This window comes from Micromesistius poutassou, assembly GCF_964030765.1.
Source record: "Micromesistius poutassou genome assembly, chromosome: 10".
NCBI lineage: Eukaryota > Metazoa > Chordata > Actinopteri > Gadiformes > Gadidae > Micromesistius > Micromesistius poutassou.
The window spans coordinates 16976851-17001007 of record NC_140280.1 but is presented as its reverse complement, the minus strand read 5'-3'; the positions used below and the strand labels follow the sequence as shown (position 1 = coordinate 17001007).

The following is a 24157-nucleotide window of genomic DNA, read 5'->3' as shown; positions in this document are numbered from 1 at the left end:
GTGATCAGCCGTGATGAGGAAGAAGAAGACGAAAGCAAGCTCTAATTGTTTCCTCCTGCACCTCCTCTGTTAGTGACTGACCGCTAAAGATCAGCCATGTTAAATGTTAAGACAATTACTTTCTTGGCGGAAACACACAAAAAAAGGAAAAGCAAGGGAGAGTAGAGTGAGGAACATGACGAGATAATGAAACGGAATGTGGCGAGAAGGAAAACAGCGACGTTTCTGTGTTCATTTAATTAAACTACAACAGGAAAATGACAATCACCCTGGTAGCAAATTGACAAGCTGGGCAAACGCAGCCAAGAGTCTTCAAAGCCCAGGAGGCTCCCTAATGGCTACCAGCATTATAGATGTATAGGGGCCATGATCGTATACTGGTTAGGTTGCTTGGTGCCAAAGGTTACCTCGGTGAATCGTGATTGAGCAGGAGCTATGTGGGACCGAGGCTAATGAAACTCTTCCTGCATATGAGGAGTGCAACGGCCCAACCTCCAACACACACACACACACACACACACACACACACACACACACACACACACACACACACACACACACACACACACACACACACACACACACACACACACACACACACACACACACACCAGACCCAAGTCTCCCATTGGCTCCAGAGCCCTGGGTCTCAACAGTCCACCCTCCAACACACACACACCCACCCTGCGGGCGGGCGGTCCAGACCCAGGGCTGCTCTCCCATTGGCTTCCCCCGTACCTTGAGCGCAGTGGCTCCGAGCTCCAGCCCCACCAGGACGGTCCGGTCCACCAGCTCGGCCACGCGGGGGTCGGCCACCTTGAGGGAGTCCTGCACCAGGTCGGTGACGTCCACGCGCCAGTCGGGCCCCAGCATGGTGATCACCTGGTCCGTGCCCTCGGCCGACGTGGTGTGGAACTGGGTGAGGACGCGCACCAGCGCCCGCTGGTACTGCAGGGCGCAGCCCCGGCTGACCCGCGGCTCGTCCTCCTCCTCGTCGGCCGCCGCGTCGCTGTCCCGGGTGCTCCTGACGTGGAGGGACGGGGGCGGGGGGGGCGGGGGGGGGGACGGGGGGGGGGACGGGGTGGGGTAAACAAACGCATGGGTGAGTAACGCCGTGTCAATGGACTGATGCGTTGATGCATAAGGGCTGCGTTTGGGAGCCCTGTGGCCTCTCGAAGCGCTTCCCGCGCGGTGAGTCTATTGGATTCCCGCGTTCGTTCATGCGGCGGGCGGCGGGGTCGGGCGGGGGCGAGGCAAACGGGCCGATTGTCAGCGGCAGGTAGGGTTAGGTGCCTTGCTCAGGGACACCTTGACACCGCGATCGCAGCGGCAGTGACAGCCTTGTTGTCACCGCCCTTACACAAAGAGGGCTATTAAAAAATAAAGATCATAAAAAATCAAAAGCTCAAAATAACTGCAGTCTTGTCTACTGCCTGCTGTGTTCGACTTCCAAATGAAAGGTACTTGGCACCCCTGCAGCGATTCTTGAGAAACTCCTACCTACCTCTTTAATGAGATGTATCTGAATTCTCTGTCAGTCGCTTTGGATAAAAGCATCTGCCAAATGCCTAAATGCTAATCTAACGATACCAAATGCACATATCTTCAATAGTACCCAGTCACATAACGTAATGTGCGTATTTCTTAACAATTTGGGGTTTGGAGAAGGCAAACAAGGATATCTGCCCAATAGAGAGTAGAAAGTGCGAAACAAAACTGAGGGTTTAAACAACACGCCTGGACATAAGTCCTTCTCGCGAAGGACGCCACAAGAGAAGGGTGATGGACTTGTTCAGCAAAGGAATTGCTTTCTCAAAGGCTTTGCCTCGCTCACAGGAGGTTTTGATAGACGGATCATTTTGATAATAGACTTAAAAGACGCCAACCCTCTTTTAGAAGAAAGAACATCTCAAGAACCGTCACACTAACTGACACCGTGCCCTGCTTGCCCGACAACCGACCAATGAGGACGCTCGGCCGCACATTTTTTCGCAAAGGTTTCTCTGTTCTGGGTTCAGGCCAGATGTAGGTGTGTTTAAGAAGCCATGCCTCAGAGGGCAGGATTAACTGTGTCTCGATAGATGTGGTGACCTGAAAGCTGTTCGGTGAAGTTTGAAGAGAAAACAATAGACTGCTTGTGACTCTGACTCTGCTGTTTCTTTTGTCTCACACACTCTTACAGCTCAGGTCAGAGAAGAAGACTTAACCCAGGTGCCCTCAGCCTCCCTCTGACCTAGAAGTGTAATGTTCATTCTCATTAGGGTCTGAGATCCGTACGGACACACAGCAGGCTTCGGTGAACAAAGACCAATTACACCAATCCCTTTTTTTTATGTCCTCTTCTGATTTTTTCGAGCTTCAACTGAAAAGATAACAGCACAAGCCAGTGATCAATATATATATATATATATATATATATCCTGCTGCACTGTAGCAACAAAAGGCCCCACGGGCAAAGCCGAGGTTACCTGAGCCCTCATCAGTGAACGAGGATATCTTGTGCCATGTTGACGTAGCAAGTAGTACCGCCGACGGAAGGGGACAGGGGGAAATATAACATAACATGAAATAGCAGCTCAAGTCAGTCAGGAATTCAGTGGGAGAGAGAATGATTGGAAGCAGTGAGAAGAAAACGAGAGGGACGACAATCATTGCACAACCAGACCGACAGACGGGCGTGTCTTTTTTTATTTTTTTCTTCAGCAGGAAAAAGATGGAAGAAATGGAAACCAATAAACTGCCCGGCGTGATCTTGGTTACAAAAGGTACGCCCGGCAGGGGTGAGCAACAGGAAAGCAAAGAAAAGAAAAACGTGGGCCTTGTACATCGGAAATAACACGTCCACCCGCCAAGATATGGGCCCCGGTTAACAAAAGGAAATGATAACAGAACTATTTTTCTGAAGGGGGTTGAGGCACAGCCTCATCAGTATGCAGGAGCATATCAGCAACTCCACTGTTCTGCGTAAGGCCCATTGGAAAAACTAAGAGGAGCTATCTCTCGCCAGCGGTCTTTGACACTGCAAAGTACCACAGGGCAAGGTAAGGGAAAATGATATACTCTCAGCGAACCCAGACGATGTGCAGCGCGGCGCGCACAGTCATTTCTCACCCGGAAAAGTATTACTTTCGCCAAGCTCTCAGCTGCGGGCTGAAGCAGAAAAGGCTGGGGAAGCTGGGTAATGGAGCCCTATATATAAGTAACGGCAGGCTCCCGTGTTTACGAGAGCACAGTGTAACCCCATGTCAGAGTCACGCAGAGATGACGGTAAAAAAGACCCATTGATCTATGGATGTATTGGTCGACTCAACAATGTGGCTGAGCACTGTTCCTCATTCCCAGTCTAAATAGCATTTGGATGTAAAAAACGATTGACCCTAGGCTAATATATAACAATAGAATATATATATATGAATAAATGTTCATATATATATATTTTTTATATATATAAATATATATATATTATATGTTTATGTGTCTTTCGGCCTATAAGATCTATGGTCATATACGGGCAAATAAAAATCAAAGGTCAGAAGTACACTTGAAAACAAACACTATCATTTCAGATCTGTTCTAAAAAAAGGAATTTGTTACGGCAGCCTTCGAGCAAGGCGTCATTGGGTGTTCAGCATGACGACGCTGCACAATTGATTTCTGTTGTTGAATCCACTCCAACACAATCTGCCGGATTGTGTCTGGAAATGCTGCGGCCAAAGCCGTCCGTGATGGCAGTTGGTGGTGTGGATAAATAATAATAAGAATAATATTGAACCAACAGGCAAACGCTGATGAAGAGTAGTAGCGCTATATTCTCTGTATTCACTTGGTATTGATTTGTTTTTGCGTTCTTCAAAGGCAAATAATGAAAAATCACAACACAATACCATCTCATTAAACGGGACATATTATACCACCAGGTGTGAGTGTGATTAGCCATTACAAGCCGTTTTAAAAAGCAACGTTTGCTACAGTCCACTGGGTAGGCTGGTAGACTGATCTATCCAGCACACATCTAGGTGGACACGCCCACCTGTCAGAAGCGGCACATTTTCAAAACGGCTTGCAATGGCTAATCACACTCACCTGGTGGTATAATATGTCCCCTTTAAGATAAATAAGGGACAACGCCGTATAGTACATATAGTTCAATGGGCAGACTAGGAGACGAAAGGAGCTGACCCCCAATGTTCACAACCTACCAGTAGGCATGTCTAACGCGCATACCTCCTCAATGACCTTGAACTAAATTCACTGTAATACCCTTTTTCCTGGCATCACTAACAAGCCTGAAAACAGGATTTATTAACACTAGATTTAAAAATCTCTCTCTTTAAAACTTGGTTTGAAAAAAAACTAAAGCGTGGCTGCTCCACGCTGAACCCTTCTATTTATGCAAAAAGGGCCGAAAGACAGCATGTCCACGCGGCTGTCGTGTTTCCATCACCGCCGTTCAGTTTGAGCAGATAAATACCTGTGACTACTGAAGAGTGATTTGTCACTGAAATTAATACAGATAGTAACCTTTCCCACAAAAGATAGAAGCCAGATGGTAGTGGTTGATACGTTAGTTTTTTTTGTCTCATGGGAAATGGGATTGATATGCTTTGGAATCTCACATATATATTGTGTTGATTAAAAAAGCAGGTAACCTATAGAATAAATATGCCACGGCCTTCAAGGTCAAATTGGATCACAACGGCAGCATTGAAATACCACTCCACAAATCAACATGTGTGGAGTATTTTCATGCATTTCTCTTGGTTTGTTTTTCTGCATTTGTTAGAAGGGGTGTACCTGTGTGTGTGTGTGTGTGTGTGTGTGTGTGTGTGTGTGTGTGTGTGTGTGTGTGTGTGTGTGTGTGTGCGTGTGCGTGTGCGCCTGCGGTACCTGTTTGAATGAAAGAAGGTTGTCATACAATGTCATTGGTCCAGATGTCCCAATTTGAGAAAGGATTGTTTTCCCCACCTGGGCCCTGTCTTTGAAAGGTTTCATGCCTCCTCCATTACCATTCATTCTCCCTAAATATGACAATGATGCCAGCCATTCATTAGCATGCATGTTGGAGACATCTCATTTCGTTTGCATCACCTGCTCTGGTGTCTGCTATTTACAAGACTGTAACTTCAATACGAAGGCCGCATGCTTGGCCTTTACTCCTCGAAGCGAAGCGCCATCAAACGGAAAAGAATGCATGAGATCCTATGTATGAGATCCTACCATATACCCGCAAGTGTGAATGATAACAAAAACTAAGAAATGAAGTAGGCCTACATAAAGCATTATATTAATAGTTCATGGCAGCTTCATAGCTGTCTGGATACTGCTTTAAACCACCTTTGGATGACTCTTCAACTTGACTGGGGGTTGGAATAATATATCTTCGCCATTTTTCTCATTGCTGTTCAGTTATTCATTTCTGACCTCATTGTAATCCATATCTGAACTGCGTAAAGGACAAGGCCAGAGTCAGTCTCTGTTTCCTTTTGTTTTCTTTATAAATGCACTCTTGTCCTTTAAGCCCCAGCAACCAATCTTTTGCAGCTACAAAAACCCTTTTGAGAGCACTATGCGAGTCAAGTGGGACCTTTAAGAGTAGCCAAACACTAAAATGAAATCATGGGGACAGCACAAGTTATTGCATTGTTGTTTGTTTGCTTAAAAAAATAGTACCGGCACCGCCCCTAGCCGTAGATTGTGAAGTGCATTAACTGTGTGGTTCAATGTTTCCATGCAATTAGTCGGGATGGGAATAGGTGGGGTAAAGTATTTTACTTCTACTCCTTTTCAGACTTTTAATTATGAATCGTTCTGTTTACACTGCTGGTAAGTGCTTATTATGTTACTCGTGTGAAATAATGAAATCTATTCTCATCCGTTGGTACACTCAAGACACAGAACATCCTTGACAGATGATGATTTGACCAAAGCAAAGCAACAAAGAATAAAGAGTAAGGGGCCATCCACACGGAGACGCCTTTTGGTTTAAACGCAGATGGCCATCCAAACGAATCCTGTAAACGCATCGCATGCAAACGGACTTTTCTGAAACCTGGTCCCAGGGTGAATAAATTCACAAACGCAGCCCTTGAGTGTTCGTCTGGACAGCCAATACGCCAATACTTGCGTTTCGATGATGTCATCGCCACACCCCTCGAGCGTAACCTCTTGTAACCTGTGACGATGTCTCATAACAACAACAATGGCCGACTACATGCTTGTGTTCCTGCTGGAGAAGATATTGTGCCTATTAGGGTTACTATCGCAAAATATTATGCTCCTGTGCCACCACGAAATCCAAATATTTCGACTGGCACGACTCCCAGTCAACATTCTCTAGCAATTTATTCGCCTTGTAGTCGAGTGAGAGTCGCAGTAGCAATTTTACTTCACAGTCGGTCCACACAAAAGACTCTGCTTTCTTCGCTACAGGCGCCATCGTCAACTTCTCATTCAGTTTGTTTTCTTCTACTGTCTATTTGTATACAGCGCTCAAGCTTTATGCGCATGCTCCGCCTCTTCCTCTCCGTTTCCGGTGAATTTCTAAAACTAAAACAGCGCCACCTATACGCCTGGAACATGAAGTAGCGTGTTGAGTCGTATTGAGATGGATCCGTGTGGACGCAAATGTTCTTGATACGATGCCAGGGAAAACGGGGAAAAAAAAGATCGTTTTGGTATCGTGTGGACTTGGCCTAATTCTCCAGGTGAACGGTACCAGCTGTTTCACACCCAAACCCACCGCATGGACCCATTGCACGTGTGCCTCCTCACCTCCGGTCGGGCAGAATGGGCACCCTCCACCCTTTGATGAAGCTGAGGCTGCTGTCAGACAGCTCCACCTGCAGCGGGAGTTTGGGCACCCACACCGTCAGCTCCAGCGGCGCGCTCAGGTGCTCGTAGCTGAAGATGACCCGGGCGTTCATGGACCCCCGCGTCTCCTTCCCGTTCACAAACACGTAGTCGCAGTTCATGGACACCTGGCGGAGAAAGAGAGGCAGGAGCAAGACAGGGTCAGAATTCAGTTCGGTGTGCAAGGCAGCCATGTTGTCATGTGTTGGGTCGCTGATGATTTATTGACGAATAGGGACTACAGGCGGAAATTAGCAATTGTTGCTATAACCTGGCTCAAAGCATCTCTTCTTGTTTTACAAGATTAATGTTTTTTTTGTGCACTGTCCCTGTTTTAAATAAATAAATTCAATTCAATAATACAGATTACGGATTACTTTCTTAATCCCAGTGAGTCCTTTGGGATAGGGTCTACCTCCTTGGTTTAGGAGGTAGAGCGTAAGGTAGAGCGGGTTGGCTTGTGACCGGAAGGTTGCTAGTTCGATGCGATTCGAGTGTCGAGGTGTCCCTGAGCAAGGCAGCTAACCCTAACTGCTTCCGACGAGCTGGCCGTCGCTGTGAGTGGCTGACACCGCCGTCGGTGTGGGATTCTGTGTATGGAAAGGTGTAAGTCGCTTTGGATAAAAGCGTCTACTCAATGTAAATGTCGCTGTATTTTATATTTTCTAACAATTGATACTCAATAACCCAAGCTGTCTTGTCTGTAAATTCAATCTTTGTCTGAAGTGACGTGAAGAATAGGTGATAAGAGGTAACAATGGTGACTCTAAGATTAATTATTCTGCCATTATCTTATAATATTGCTCAACTAAATGATGTTATTGAATATTGTTTATCTAAGTAACTTACAGAGCTATTGTTTACCTCACATTAAAAACACTTTACTGCCATATTAGCATTTATAATATCACAACTATGGATAGAATCCACTGTGCACTGTTATCTTTGAAACATTTCTAATTAATGATAGCTCTAATGAAGTATTTACACATTTTGCCACAAATTCGTTTTTTGAAATTAGACATGAAGTAAATATTGACATTGAACTATAAACAGATTCATCTGGTGCTGCTGTCTCATAGGTCTCAAGCTAAAGCTATTCATGTCGCTGTGTCACACAAACCAAACAAAACAAAGAACCAAACAAAGAACTCAAGCGGCGTGAGAGCGAGAGACGGTATGCAACCGTGGTTACAAAGTGTACATGCTACACCCTTCAGACCCGGTCTGCAAGCTTTATTCAATGTTTTGTTTCGCCTTAGTTGTACGTAGTCTTAGTTTGGACGTATTAATAATTGATTCTCTAACAAAAGTATTCCTGATGCTGCCTCTGAGTTTTATCATTCGGTTAAGAATTCCGCTCAGCACCGAGACTCAATCGCCCTGGAAGTGTGCGTCTGCCCAACCACCTCATGTTTAATTATTAACTGAGACGGATCCGCACAGCAAGTTTTGCTTTCGGGTCCCGTCAAAGATTTATCTAGTGATGGAGGGGTCGTGTGTGTGTGTGTGTGTGTGTGTGTGTGTGTGTGTGTGTGTGGCGCTGGGGGGGGGGGGGGTTTGCTGGCATTGTAATCTGAGGATCTAATCTCTTCTGCAGATAGAGGTCGGGCTGGCCAGTTCTCTCAGGGCTGGGGATTCATCATACGCATGGGAGGGGGGGCATGGGGGAAGGGGGGGGAGGGGAGAATAGAGGGAGAGTTGTGGGGGGGGGGGGCGGGTAATACAATTTTCCCTCCCACGCAGACAGCCCAGAGTTCTGGAGAAAGAGTGGGAAGGGCATGGTGGCGGTGGTGGGGGTGGTGGTGCTGGTGGGGGTGCAAGGTTGGGGCGATGGAAGGACTCTTTAAGATGACAGCCTGATTCTCGTCTGGGTCAGCTAATGCAATTCCAGGGCACTCAACCTTAGAAGTTTCCCAGTGTAACGCCTCTTGTTGTTTAGGTATCCGTCTATCTGTAAACATAGAGATACTGTATAGTTCTCTTTTGACATGCAGCTTTTTTGTGTTCATTCGTTACAGCTGGGGTGATGAAAGCGTGAAAAAGAAAGGAACGATAGAAATGAAAGAAAAGAGGAGACACCTGCCCGGTCATGTGGATTAATGACCGCTGGTCTGGAGTCAGTGGTAGCGTCTGTCTGTGGTGCACTCACCCTCACTTAACCTGGATCACCACACACACACACGCACGCACGCACGCACACGCACACACACAGTGCATGAGTGCAGACATACAGAAAAAAAAAACTCCCCACACATACACACACAGACACACACAAACCCCCACAACATACACACGCAATGATAAGCACACACCCTGAGATGCAGACGCACGCACACACAGATCCCCACACACAGACCCCTGCCCCCTCACACACACACTTAGAGAATGAGCACAGATATTGAAACATAGATCTCTCCCCCCCCATACTAACACACAGTGGACTCCAGTCTTAATCTGTGGCGGGGGGGCTCCCGCGGCGGCAGCAGCTGATCAACTCGGCCTGCTTAATTGTGAGTCAAAAGTGGTTAGCAGCTATGGGTATCAGCGGCCCTGTAGGGCCCCCCCCCCGCGCGTGAAGACGAGCCGGCTCCCACGCACGGCGCCACCAGACGGCGTCACTAATGCACAGTGGCACCTTCCGCGGTGCCAGCAGATTGCCTGGGTGGAGCATGCGGATAGCAGGGCGGATGGGGGGGGAGGGTGGGTGAGGGGCGGGGGGGGGGGGGAGAAAGGGGTGCGGAGAGAGTGCTGGGCATGGCCTCTTTTCGCCATGCTGTGCGTGAGTCACATTAGGGGAGATTAAAAAGGGGTAGGGACTGCTTAACATCACCCAGTGACACGCAACGAAGGGAGGGAGGGAGGGAGGGGGAGAGAGACACAAACACACACACACACACACACACTACTCAAGAAGGAGAGAGAAAGACAGACAAAAAGAGATAGAAATAGAGATAGAGAGAGACAAGAGGAGTGGAAAGGGAGAGAGATAGGGAGAGAGAGAGAGAGGGACACACACACAGATATGGGGAGAGAGACACACATGGAGACAGGGGGAGAGAGAGAAACACAGTGTGTGAGAGAGAGAGAGAGAGAGAGAGAGAGAGAGAGAGAGAGAGAGAGAGAGACACAGGGAGAGAGGGAGAGTGAGAGACACAGGGAGAGAGGGAGACAAAGACAGAGTGCATGTAAGCAGAAGGGTTGAGGTTAGGGTCAGCAGAGGGGGGGGGCAATAATAACACACCAAACAGTGGTGCAGAAACAGGGCACACAGAAGTCCCGACATGTTATTTCATCCCTTTATTCCCCCCATCACATAAGGGATTAAAGTGGGGTTAGGGACATTTAGGATAACTATTTTATAAATACATAAGGGAGCGGGCTGTTGTTGCGTGCAATAGCACGCAACGGCACAGCAGAAACAAACATTTCATTTAATTAATTTTAGGGCATTTTTCTGGCTAGAGTCTCAGTAAACAAGTGTGTGTGTGTGTGTGTGTGTGTGTGTGTGTGTGTGTGTGTGTGTCTGTGTGTGTGTGTCTGTGTGTGTGTGTCTGTGTTTGAGTTTCCCTTTTTTGGTCAGGGGGATTTTTTGGTTATCAAGGCTTTGATTGCAGAAAAACATCAGAAACACAGAATCTCACAGCCGCCATTTTATTCCGGCAATGCAGTGTTGGTAAAAGCACAGCTCGTCGTACATTTCACCATGCTGGGGAAAGTCTGCATGCTGGAGATATAATTTTCATTCAATTTTCATGAACATGACTTCCGGCCTGATTCAGTGGCTTACTCCCATTGTACTACAGGCCATTATTTTCTTTAAGGGAAAGGCATTGCAATAATTTCAGAAAAAAAGAGAGAAAATGAAACACTTAAGATGACTTTGGAATCTTGGATTAATCCCCTAAAGAGAGAGTGTGGGCTTAAAAACGAAAGACCTCATCATTATCCAGGAGGCTAATGGTAGAAAAATGTAACACTTATTTTATTCCAATTAACGCATCAAAGTACGATGATGGACATTAATCACAAACTGTTTAAAGTTGAAAATTGGCATAACTCCAATCAATCCATTCAATAAGTGGTTATTAAGCATGTTTATCTTTGCATGCTGTAAATCTGCAAATATGTGCATATGAGTAATATATATAAATATTTGAAAATTAGAAAATGACATTCATTATATTAAGCTATATGTATATATATATATAGCTTAATATAATGAATGTCATTTTCTAATTTTCTAATTAGAAAATGACATATATATATTATATATATTATAATATACATATATATATATATATATTAAGCTATATATATATATATATATATAGCTTAATATAATGAATGTCATTTTCTAATTTAAATTCCAAATGTGTGGGGAAAAACCCTGGTTAGTAAATTGTTTTCAGCCATTGTTGTCCATTGACAGTGCCTGTCAGTGTGACTTGTCAGTTAAATGTGGAGGCAAAATCTGTCGTCAGCTCTGATACAAATGTGCCCCTGGTGGTCGCAATGTCCAGAGGCATGCCGCTTAATCAGTTCATCTCCCTAAATGCGATGATGTGAAGTGTCATAATAATAAGCGTATATCCACTTGTTTACACTAAACTCCATTAAGTAATGAAGGCGAAAACAAAACTGCCGCAAAACAACATTTAACTCAAGCAAAAATATTAAAATGTAAACAACTAGGAGCTGTGGCCTTAGCGAGAGTTAATGTGAAAAAACAATAAACAACAAAATATATACACACACCACTTCTCACTGTACTCCATAATCATGCGCCTCATTTAATCACGCATTCAGTGTGGCTTCCAGCCGATGGCTATTTCTGAAGTTGTCGTGTTATTATACAAGGCAATAAACTTCACCAAAGAAATGTGGGCGACTATGCACGCGCACCCGAGCGGCCATACTGTGATTGATAAATTAGCATTGTCTCTATGTGACCTCGCTCCCATTATCGCTGGCCGGGGGTCATGAACTCTCTGCGGGTTCTACATCTCTAGTGAAACACATGACAGGTGACCCCCAGACGCACACGGGTCAGCGACAGCGGAGGAACGACTTTCTGTCGTCAGCCATGACAACGGAACAATCCTGATTAGGCTGGGGGGGGGGGGGGGGGGAGTTGAACATGGCTCAAGATGATTTATGGAGGATGTGAATAAATGAGGTACCCAACTAGCTCGTGTTGACAACTAGGTGTAGCCAAAGTAGCCCATCCCGATGCAATGCTTTTATCGGTCTAGCTCCCTCACCTCCGTTTGTGTCCGGATTCGTGGTCGTGGCCAGCCATTGGTCCATCGAGCTCGCCCGCTCTGCCCTTCGACTTGTCTAGCCCATGTCTAGACCAATCCACCCAATCACAGCTCAAGCGCCACCCGATTGACCTGCCCAAACTGTAAGGGTCTTCCTCCCTGCTCTCAAGCACAACAAAAGTGTCAAAAGAGTCGACTGGAAAGACCCAGACTACCTCTACGTTTTCCCCCGAAAATATGAAAGACAGGGTCTGACTCATTCGTCTTTGTGCCAAACATGAAAGTCCCGTCTGATGTGAACATGTCCGACTGATGTTGCAGGGAGGACCCTCTCTGGCTTCACCCAGGCATGTGGGCGGGCGGGTGGGATGGCTAGCGGGGGGGGGGCACAGAGGTGGTGGTGGTGGTGGTGGTGGTCCGGGGCGTCAGGGAGGCTTCTAGGCAGCCAGCATGACCAGGATGAGTGCAACACTCCCGAAACAGCGAGCTTATCTCTCTTTCCTCGTCTTCACATGGGTGCTGTGACTCATACACTGCCCGGGGGAGAGGGGGGGAGAGAGGGAGAGAGAGGGAGATAGAGGGAGAGAGAGAGGAAGAGAGGGAGCGAGAGAGAGAGAGGGTGAGCGAGAGAGAGAGAGAGAGAGAGAGGGGGTGAGAGAGAGAGAGAGCGAGGGGGGGTGAGAGAGAGAGAGAGAGAGAGAGAGAGAGAGAGAGAGAGAGAGAGAGAGAGAGAGAGAGAGAACGAGAGAGGGTGAGCGAGAGAGAGAGAGAGAGAGAGAGAGCGAGTGAGAGAGAGAGGAAGAGAGGGAGCAGGAGAGAGAGAGGGAGAGGGTGAGTGAGAGAGAGAGGGAGAGGGAGAGAGAGAGGGGGTGAGAGAGGAAGAGAGAGAGAGAGAGAGAGAGAGAGAACGAGAGAGGTGGGCGGTTCACTGTAGGCATTAGACGTGGGTGAGTGTGCGTCTCCCCCCGTGCCGCGGTGGGTCTCGGACATCTCTGCCCTGCCTCTCGCCTCGTCCCTTCTGCTCTCGTCACCCTCCACCCACCCACCCACCCACCCCATCCTCCCCGGTAATTTTCATTTCTCCTCTCTGCCAACCTCGCAAAAAAACCCTCCAGTTTCAGCAGAGCCCTTAAGTCACATGAATAACCATACCTGACACACACACACACACACACACACACACACACACACACACACACACACACACACACACACACACACACACACACACACACACACACACACACACACACTGTATAGTACAGCATATACACAACACACATGACTACATCACATTATCTGCTGAGGCTCTGTCATTCATTATTGTACTATGCACACACTTCAAATCCTAACTGTACATTACAGGGACAGCGGGATGCTAAAATAACAAAAGATAACAACCGGGAAGAACAAAAATAGAAAACAGCTTTACCGCAAGGGATGACAAACTGTGCGGATGGAAGATGACCAATATCCAAATGTCAGAAGTCTTAAGAGTCTGTGTGCTTATGTGAATATTTATCAGGGCCCAGGGATCAGCATCTTGTTATTGTTAAGGAGAGAAGTGCGGGGGAACATAGCGTCATAATGGCTTCCTAATTACACTTCTTTCAGCAGAGATTATGTTTTAAGAAAAAAAACTTTATCTACTTTAATTATATTTAATTATAATTATTATATTTAATAAATAATTATATTTACATATAATTGGATATCATAAAATACTTCATTACTTAATCTTTTAAATTAAGAAAAAGATTAAATTAAGTTTAAACCTTGCTCACTTGCTTTTTCCTGGTTCCTCTCTCTTCTGAACACATCTTCCGTACACCACTTTGAATAAATGCCTTGCTTCCTTGTAAACAGCAGTAAAACAAGGATGATTGATCAATAGTTCAATGGTATGAGCTGGTTTAAATCAAATCAATTGATCTCTATATATTGATCATTGACTCAAAAGTTTTCCTTCAAGTATTCTATGAGATGATGATACTTTAAGGATTTGAACTGCACTGCACTGCACATGCTGCTTAATCTGCCTCTAAGCAGTTCCATGGCCGGAGCAGTGAAGCGGATGAGCCCGTTCCCCCACAAACGCCTAAATGCCTCGTCTATAATGGCTGCTAGACAATGAGGGATGATGTGCCACAGTCTTATTGACACTGGTTCATCTCTCCGTTGTCCCGGCTCTTATCGTTTATATCCAGACAGCATGGGCACCACGTCCAGCCTCACATGAAAGTGCACCAAAGTGCATCTGTGGGCGTGAGAATAACAGATTATATTTTTCTGTTATTATTATTGATTCCTGACCGCGTGAGTGACTCACTGCCGCCTCACCTGCATGAGAGGACACAAACAGAAGTGAAAACTGTGCCGAACTTTCGGTTTCAGGCCATCGGACGGGCTTGACCTTGGAAGCCAATGAGCGATGTTGGGTTTGTGTGCTGTCAACTTGATATCGTGTTGTGTGTTTGTTTTAGTGTGTACTGTATATATTTTGTATTTATATTTTAGATTTATATTTTGTGTGTTGATAATATTGTTGATAGGGGTTCATTGAGCTTATTGTTGAGGTTCAATTCACCATTCATGGTATTATGTCATGTAATGTTATGTCATGTAATGTAATGCACATATTATTCCACATCCCAGTTATAATGATATTTATCTGACCAATTTGTGGCGGGAACCAGAGAGTACCCCTTTAAAGGACTTTAAAGGACCCCTTTCGGAGTAGACTAATTTAAATTACATTCATGTTACATTACTTCACATTAACGGGAACGGATAAATGAGATCTTTTGCTTTGATATTTGCGTTAATTTATTTAGCAAACACTTAATGAGGTTGGGATTGGGGTTTAACAACAATCAATGAACACTTATGCAGCTACACACGAGAAACGTTGTCGTTATTTCCTTCGCCAATTAATTTTGATTTACAGTTTTATGTGTCATTCCGACACCTAGTTATATCATAAACTATTACCTATAAACCAATTTGTGAGGGAGAGAGAACACACTTAATTCTCTGTTTCATATTTCCCTAAAACCCTATTGCAGGTCTTTTCAATATAATTATTGCATTATTGTTGTGTTATATATAATGATTGTGTTCGTACTGATCAGCAAATGCACAAAGAAAAAAACTACTTTGGCGAGTATTTTGTAAAGATAATTCATATGGACGGAAATGTTAATATTTGAATATATATTGAATATATAATGTACATATATGTAAATATGAGTAGGAGGAAGAGGGTAAATATATATTAATAACGCATAATTATACAAAAACAATCTTTTCCACTGCCATACTCTCGAACTCTCAAGTATGAATGCGGTTTAACAAAGCAGAAAACAGCTACTTCGTGCTCTGTAGTCACTAAAGGGAAACCATCCCCAATGATGTGGAGTAACTCCTGGAACTGAAATCTGTCCTGATTACAATTGGCTTGAGGAAAGAACCAAGGCCCAATCAGCATCCCTGATTGAACTCCGCTCTTTGTTTTGCTCCCACTTCAATTTGCTCCACCAACACCCACAATACTGCGTTTTGAGGTGACTCAGTCCCGTCCCATGCTGGCTCCTCCCCTCGCAGCGCTGATTGGTGCCCCTCCCAGGCCCGCTCAAGTCAAGTCAAGTGGAGACACGTGGGATGATGAGTAGGAGGCGGAGAGGCGAGGAGGACCGACAGAGGAGGGCTCAGAACAGAACCGTGGAGTTATTAGCGCTACTTTATCGTCCTATTTGAGTCCAATTGATTTGAGTAGCGGCCCGCCCACGCCAGCATCCCCCTGCCTCTTCTCAGGGTGGAAAGAAATCAAGAGGCAGTGTGGGGCTACTCCAGCTAAATAATGAGGTCTCGTGTGCCTGCTCTGATGTTGTGTCTCCCCCGCTGCACGACACTCCATGACCATTTGATGGAGGAAAGTAGAAGGCATGTGTGTGTGAGCGAGAGAGAGAGAGAGAGAGAGAGAGAGAGAGAGAGAGAGAGAGAGAGAGAGAGAGAGAGAAGCGAGTGTGTGTGTGTGTGTGTGTGTGTGTGTGTGTGTGTGTGTGTGTGTGTGTGTGTGCGCACCTCAGGGGTATCATACCTTAACAATGTCTTCGTTGGAGGACTTGCACTGCACAAAGGCCGAGACGTCCGTCACCGCTCCATTCATCTCTATGGATACCATCTTGACGGGGATGGCCACCGTTCGGCCAGTCAGGATGGCAGTGTTAATGATCTCTGTATCCTACGGAGAGAGAGAGAGAGAGAGAGAGAGAGAGAGAGAGAGAGAGAGAGAGAGAGAGAGAGAGAGAGAGAGATCACATGGTGTGAATCCCAAGTGCCAGATGTCTGGCATGATTGGAGATCAACAAATATGTCTGTTGAGTATGACACACTTCCTAATAATTCATTTTGCTGCTGGTGATAAGTTCATTTTAATCACGTGGCCACAATATGAGTTGAGGACATTTAATGACTCGCCCCTAGGCTGTGGAAAGAGGATGATGTCCTACAGCTGATTGTTAAGTTGTGAAGTGTTTGGTTACTCTTTCTTCCTGTAATCTGTGTCCCCTTACCCAAGCTAGCAGATTCAACAAGGGTAACTCTGGGTCGGGCGAAATTAGAAAACTTCAATGTTTGGGGAGAGTAGGAGGTAGGACTTTTGATTTCTGACCCCGAAATTTACATCTTCCCATTCATTTGACCATTCTATTTTTATTCCTAACTGCAAAACCCAGACTTTTACTCAGAGGAGGGACAGTTAAAACTAAAATGATGAGTATCAGTTAATTCTTTTAAAGAGCAACCGCAGGCAATAATCACAGATTATGTCCTCCAGAGACACCAATGCCAGAGAATCACTGCGTTAGGTTTCTAAACATTAGAAGAAGAAAGTTAGTGTTGTCTAAGTAATTGACACAGTTACACTGTTTACACAGATTACAGATCACACTTGTGTAAGAACATTTTTTAAACAACCGTGGGAGAAAACAACAACATCAGCAATTCACGCAAAGCACAATAAAAAAACAAAACATGTTCCATACAACTGGGCAACACTTTCAGCACCTCTGTGTGTTCATTTCGACTGTGACTTTGTATGGAAATGCCCAATTAAAACACACACCAGGCCGGTTGAAGTTTGAATCAATTCATTATTTTTTGGCAGGCCATGTTAAGCTGCAGGAACGTAACAAGTTCCCTCATTTGCGACGGATGCGTTGCCCAGGAGAGAAGGAGCTCAATGTTCATTTCCCCCTAATGAAAACCAGCATATTTCCATTCCCCCAAAAAATGAGAATGTCAAAGTCTAACAACACACAATCTTAATCAGGACAAGCAGAGCAGGCATACCGCACAAGAAATAATTTCATTATTTCTCATTAACTTCTCATTAACTTCACATGGATTCCTGAACCAACTCTTGATGGTTCTTGAACTGATTATTCATAGTGCATTACTGATGCAAGCGATTCATATTGCAAAAGGCAATGGACCTTCTCAGCTTTAATGAAAACAATGGAGAAAACCAAAGTGAGTGAACCAAAAAAAAGTGATGTTTAAGTGATGTAGTCATAAATGACGTAGAAACCGACTGGTATCCGGTCAGGGTGATGTCATTGTATGTGGGGACGCAGACCCCCCGCATTCAATCGTTTGGGTGGTTAAATACTTGGACAATGGACAATACAGCCCGCTTGGTTCATAAATCAAGAACAGGAGAGGAAATAATACAAGCAGAGCACTGTGAGTCTATTGGTCTGGAGAGTACACAGCATTAATTCTACAGTTTTACAAAAATAATAAAGTCTCCTCAGGGTTCCTGAACGTGGGTTCAAAATGTCCCCTCAGAAACCTGTTTATAATGAAATATACTGTGCTTTGTATTGTTTCCTGTTGAAATTATATTAGGTTCATGATATTTGTATTATATTGAAATCATATTAGAACATGCATAGTTTCATTGTAAATGTTTAATTTGCTAACAAAAGAAACATTTTACCAGTCCTGTTTTTTGTCAAGCATAGAAACTAACATTTAAGCACTCTTTGCAAGAATGCAAGTCAACCGTGTCCTAAGAAATGATGTTTGCTTAGACTCAGTGGTTCCCAACTTTGGAGTCGGGACCCTACTTACTGTCCTCTAATATGCATACGGGATGGGCAGGAGATTGCTGACATGAGCTATAGGTATTTGGTGCTCTATTTTAGCAAACACATTTTGTGCTGTATAAACAAACAAATTACTCATAGCCATGGGTAAACTACCTCCAATCACTTAGTGCTTAGTAGAGCGATGCAATTATGTTCACTGGGACATTGATGTCAATTTTGTGTGGCAGATGTCGATTGGGTAAAAAACAATTAGTGTGGAAGCAGATGCACAAAAGCTCAAGTTGGCGTCGCAGAAAATGTGGTCCTTGACCAGCCAAAAAAATGTGGGAACCATGGCTACAACTAAAGCACAACTGCAATACCATAATGGTGTATCAGTGTTTTCATTGGTTGTACTGTATGTGGTTTAAGATCTATCTTGAAGTTGAAAACTACCAGCCATATTTGCCGCTCTGTACTGCAGACATTTCTAAGGTGTCCCTGATTACTACACACTACATGCCGCCAGATGTACACATGTAGCTAAACTACATAACAAGTAAAACAAACATACATTATATATATATATATATATATATATATATATATATATGTATAAAGTGTGCATACCCTCACATGCATTTCTTAATGATTAAAGGGGAGGGGAGGGGACCCCTCACTGCACCAGTGCTATTGTTCCTATTGTTTGGGCTTTGTTGTGTGTCAGTGTAACCCCTTCTCTTAATAAGGACCTCTTTGGGGTAAAAACAGCTTCGACTGAGCTGATCCACATTGGGGAACCTATTGTTCTGACTTAACCATCTGCCCCAGAACATTCTTGGACCGCTTGGGGAAGTTTGATTTGAATGGAATGGCATTTTTGGGCATATATGTCACCCTTGTTTTTTTTCTTTTGCAACCATACCAATCTCCCTATCCCCCTACTTATCCATATTTCAGCAGAGAAACCTAGAACATGATAATTGTTTCACAGTGTCTCTTGAAAGCTTGGTGGCTAACAAGCAGGTGTCTGACGGGAAGTGTCAAGAAGGGCTGATCGCTACGCCACTTAATTCTTCTGCGCCACAATCACAAGCATCCTGCTAAAGCGGACCAAACCCCTTCAAGTTCATAGACCCATTTGCTCATTTGTGCCTTTACACTTTCTCCCACTTTAGTGAATCAAAACAGTAACGGAACAGTAACAGTAAGCGGAATTTTTTTTCTCCATTTTTTCTTGTTTGCATATTCACAAAAAGTAGCGTTGACAAGATTACTAAATATAGTCGGCAGACAGTCGTGTTCAGAGCCAGCTGGGGGTTTTCCATTGCCTGTGTATGTAGATGCATTGCAGTTTCAATACAGTCCATTTTTACACTATCAAATCTAAAACAGTCCGAAAGGGCCATTGTAAAAAGCATTAGATGCCAAGGTCAGCAGAAACAAGTAAGTGTAGTCCAGTGTCGGAGCCCCTGCACTCAATAAAGACTTAACTGCACTGGAGTGAAGACGCAGTTACAGCCTACAAGAGTGAACCAGAACCAAATGACAATGCAATAATATTTTTTTCATTATATGATGTAATGATAATATATTTGCCATACAGCCCAGGAAAAACAGTTTTGAAACACTTTAACCTAACCTAACTTTGCCGAAGTCTGCGGCACTCGACAATAAATGTGCATTTATTGCACATATATATATTAGACAAGGTAATTTGCATTTGCTTTTTTCTTCCTACTCCTTTGAGCAATTTCAAAATCTAATATACAAACAAGCTTAATTGAATGTTCTCAAAAAATAACAAACCAAGCTCTAACAGATCTATACGTCCTATTTTCATTTCATCAAGGTTCGACAAGGTTAGGCAACACAATCATAACCTGTGGGTTGTTGAGTTGTGTATGTTGAAATCCAACTTGAATGGATTGAAAGAACGCAAACAAATGACAAGACACAGGGGAATGTTTTTTGAGTAAGCCCTCTGATACCAAGTCCCCAGTCTAAGAAGGAGGCGTCGGCGCTGGCCGTGGTGCTGGTTCTGGTTCTGTTTGTGGCTCCGCGTTACTCTGTTTACACTAGGGCTGTCGAGTTCTGGTCGGCTGGTCGATTGGTTGGTCAATATGCACCTGTTCCACTGTTCCTTTCATAAGGTAAAAACCGCTTCTTAATCCATTATTTTCAGGGGCAGGAGGGACAAATGCTGACTGATGTATTTAACTTTTGAGTGATATATATATACTGTGTTAGAAATAACTTTACTAAAAAGATTATATTCAAGGCCCTGTACTTTCAGATATAATAAATCATCAATCAATCATCTTTAATAGAATATAACACTTAAGATAGGAGATCAAAACAACCCGGTTTTCGCAACTTTAAACTTGCCAAACCTAAGGAAGACTGCTCGTTGTAACTTATTGAAGATTTACTCTTCTCCAAAATAATGGCAGCATGTCACAGAAGTCGACGGTGTGGCAGTATGTGGCATATCATCCAAAAGTGTGAGGCATAAGTTGTTTTTTTACATGTTGTCTGCGATTGCTGTCAACTTTCGGGTTTAACACTCGAAAGGCTTCAATGTGAACATATTGCAATTGGCAGCTCAGCAGGAATCGCAGCGCCAACATTATATTAAGCACAGAGCAAAAACAAATCAAATCTTTCGATGTGTTGTCTATCGACTACGGCATGCTGTCCGACGTGGCGCTCCGCGGCTCGTCCGGTATGACCCACTTTACAGGGGCGAGGGGGGCACTAAAAGCCACCGGGAGAATTCTGACCGGCCCAGCCCAGCCCACCACCGGCCCACCAGCAGCCCAGTGGCGTAGCGATCGCGATTGTTGACGGGGGGGGGGGGGGGGGAGACGAGCGCTGAAGTAGAATAATGATGTATAACGCATAGGCCCGGCTTACACGCGTCTCGCGGCAGCTCACATTAAATGTGGGCTGGTCCACCTGACCTCGGTGGCCGACCGGCCGACCGGGAAAACTCCCGATCGTCCCGACTCGGACTAAAAATGGGTCTGAAACCCTCTGACTTCCTCCAAACTGTCTTAAGTGATAGTTAGGCTACCAGGTAGAGTGGATCACACTGAGGCCGATAAAGTTAATCAAGAGATAAAATGCATATGTTTTCAATAGATTTTTCCCCACATAGACCAATCGATTTGTTCATTGACTTGGTCAAACTTCAGTCGACCAAGATTTACTTTGGTTGACCTCAGCCCTAATTTACAACTCGAGCCATGATGGCACATTGTCCTCCATCTTGGCCATCAAAACGCTAGGTCAAGAGCCAAACTTACGTGAGACCACAGTGTCAGTCTGACGACATCCCTAACCTCATCCCCAAGAAGGAACGACTGGAACGAGATGCTTCAAATTGGCGTATATATCGGAAAGAGAGGACGGGCCTTCTGATATTTGCCAGGGGGGTTGGATGCATACAGTATCATATTTGTTCCGTGGTGAGATGGGAACACCTGGGATCAAGGTTTGTTTTGACAGATGAAAGAGTCTCAGAGCGGAGTAAGAATGTGAAGTGAAGTGATACAGATTCTAAATCCAATCTACACAAACAAAGTTGACACCTGGAGTCTGTCGAGAATGTGGAGGACTATATCGGGGGTCTGTTAACTGATCACAGCTCGCAGGAAGTAAGTGAACGGAATAGTTAATTTCAGTAGACCGTCAATATACGATATAACTATTGAATTGCTCTAAGCCTGGGACATAGAGACCCACCATGCAAATTTATGGGGAGGACTTGTGGCCAATTAGGGGACCAAGTCTAACTGTGAATCTGATTTATTTTTTCATACAAAAATTTGTTTGATTTATGAGAAAATGTGCGGGTGATTTCAGGTTGGGTGAAGGCACAGAAATCATTTCTAGTCTATTTCCTTTACCTAACTCTTAAAAGTTGACAGCCCCTGAGCGTTATTTGTGTATTAAAATATGCAGTTCAACAGCGTTGTATATTTTTTCCTGCCAAAGTATTATTGTGGCCAAGAAGCTAAGCACACACTTCAGTAATTCATTGAAGCAGAAGATGGTCAGTAGCAGCTCTAGCAATACACTGGCAGACATTTATCACTTTCAGCCCTCAATCTCACACCAGCAATAAGCATGGCGCTTTAATCAGTGCATTTAACTTTAAAAAGAGAGCGACATCAACAATTAAACATAAATGGAACAGAAAAGTGAATGCTGCAGTCAGCATTTCAAAGGCAAGCGGCCACTTAATCCAATTTATTTTGCAGGTCTTTTTATCTACGCTACTGACCCTTCCAAAAAGGGTCTTGACAAGTTTGGGGAAATTATTGACTTGGCATTTTAAATTAATCATATTGTAAATGTCCACATTCTTGCAGTTTAGCTTCCACTTTAACACGGCGCTTCAATGGGCAACACACCAGGAGGTTTTTCCAATTAAAAGCACTGCAGGAATGTGATTTAATCCGTCAGGATTGGATTTAATTGGGCTAAAGTGGCGAGTGATTTTTCTGAAGAGCTGTGTTTTATTAGATGGTGGGGGGAGAGGAAACAAGAGATCACACTATATAAAGATTGACAGTTGGTATCACTAACAAAAATAAATTCAGCTTAAGTTGACGTTACGCTCACATAATGAATCTTAACTTTGACATGCTATTGTGGAATAAATAAATAACACCATGAGAAATGAGCTCAGGAGGTTCAAACTGTCACCCAAACACATTGCAGGGACTTAAAGGAAAATTGCGTTGAAAAGCACTAATTAATTTTCACAGGTCCGGCCTGCTCATCGTCTCCTTCACCTTTCAAAGGCAAACTTGTTAGTCATGAAAAGGTTGGGATTTGCTCCGCCTAGTTCTTGCCTCTCTTTTGTTCGTCATACGTGTGTAAGGAACCCCATTATTTCTTTAAATATAGGTCAAACCCTCAATGCGGCCTGGCTGTTGACGTGGAACATGTTTCAATCAACAGGTGACCTACTTAAAGAAAGCTCTTCTTAGGGCTTGTCGGCCCATTACAACTGCTCCGCTGTTCATCGGTTGGCAGGTTTAAACTTGTTGTCATGACAAGGATTGGATTGGAGAAAACAAGTGCTCAGGTTGTCTCTGGGTGAACTTGCTGCCTGCAGTTGAGTTGCCTGCATTAGTCCTGATGCATAATGTTGTCTCCTTTGCATAAGGTTAAAGGCTTTACTGGAAAAAACATGTTCAAATATGCAATCTAAAACATGCACCCATGCATACTGTATGAAGTACCCGGGTTCTGTATCCAGTACCACAGTGCAAGTGTAATACAGTACGAAAAACGCAATGCTGATTCTAACCCTCTTCTCAGTTTTTAGCCCCTGAAAAATAAAAACGATCATCTCAATTTTGAACTGACAAAAAATGAATGTGACTAACTTATGTTTAGTGGTGTCATCCAAATTATGTGATGATGATGCAGGCTTTGTATTTGAAAGTGATTTGAGTCAAGAGCCCCCAGGCACCATTTAGGAATATTAAAAACACGTCCTTCAACAATGTGATGTATTCACCCACCAATGTGTTTGGAATCTGCTCTCGTTCATTAACGATGAGTCATGGGACAACACAATCACCTAAGTACAAATTACCTTTACCTCCTGATGGTGGTTGTTATTATTTCTATAATTGATAGACTTATCTCGCTAATTACTGACTCTTATAGGAGTGGCGTGCAACAATTAGATGGGTGTTGGATAGTCTAGCATCCTGCACTGGGACTTGGTACAGCCTTCTTGGCAATCATCAAATCATTACCGAGCGCCAAGTGTGGATTAAGAACACTTTTAATGACAAAACTCTGGGGTGTGTGTTGGGAGGTTCATTAGAAAGCAGATGGAAGTTATGAAGAAGGAAATATCCTGTAAAGAAAAAAATTACGACACGGAATTCTGCTCAAATTACCCATTGACACACACACACACACACA

At 44.2% G+C, this 24157-nt stretch overlaps 1 protein-coding gene across 1 annotated transcript in view; it reads right to left on the bottom strand.

The window, feature by feature from the left end:
• Positions 1–24157, bottom strand: part of tmem132e (transmembrane protein 132E) — an 88936-nt gene that overhangs the window by 15061 nt on the left and 49718 nt on the right. The window contains exons 5-7 of the mRNA XM_084474803.1: positions 16213–16356; positions 6772–6977; positions 739–1024 (exon numbers count right to left, since the gene is read on the bottom strand). Of these exons, the coding sequence (XP_084330929.1) occupies positions 739–1024; positions 6772–6977; positions 16213–16356 (636 nt within the window). The remainder of the gene's footprint in view (positions 1–738; positions 1025–6771; positions 6978–16212; positions 16357–24157) is intronic.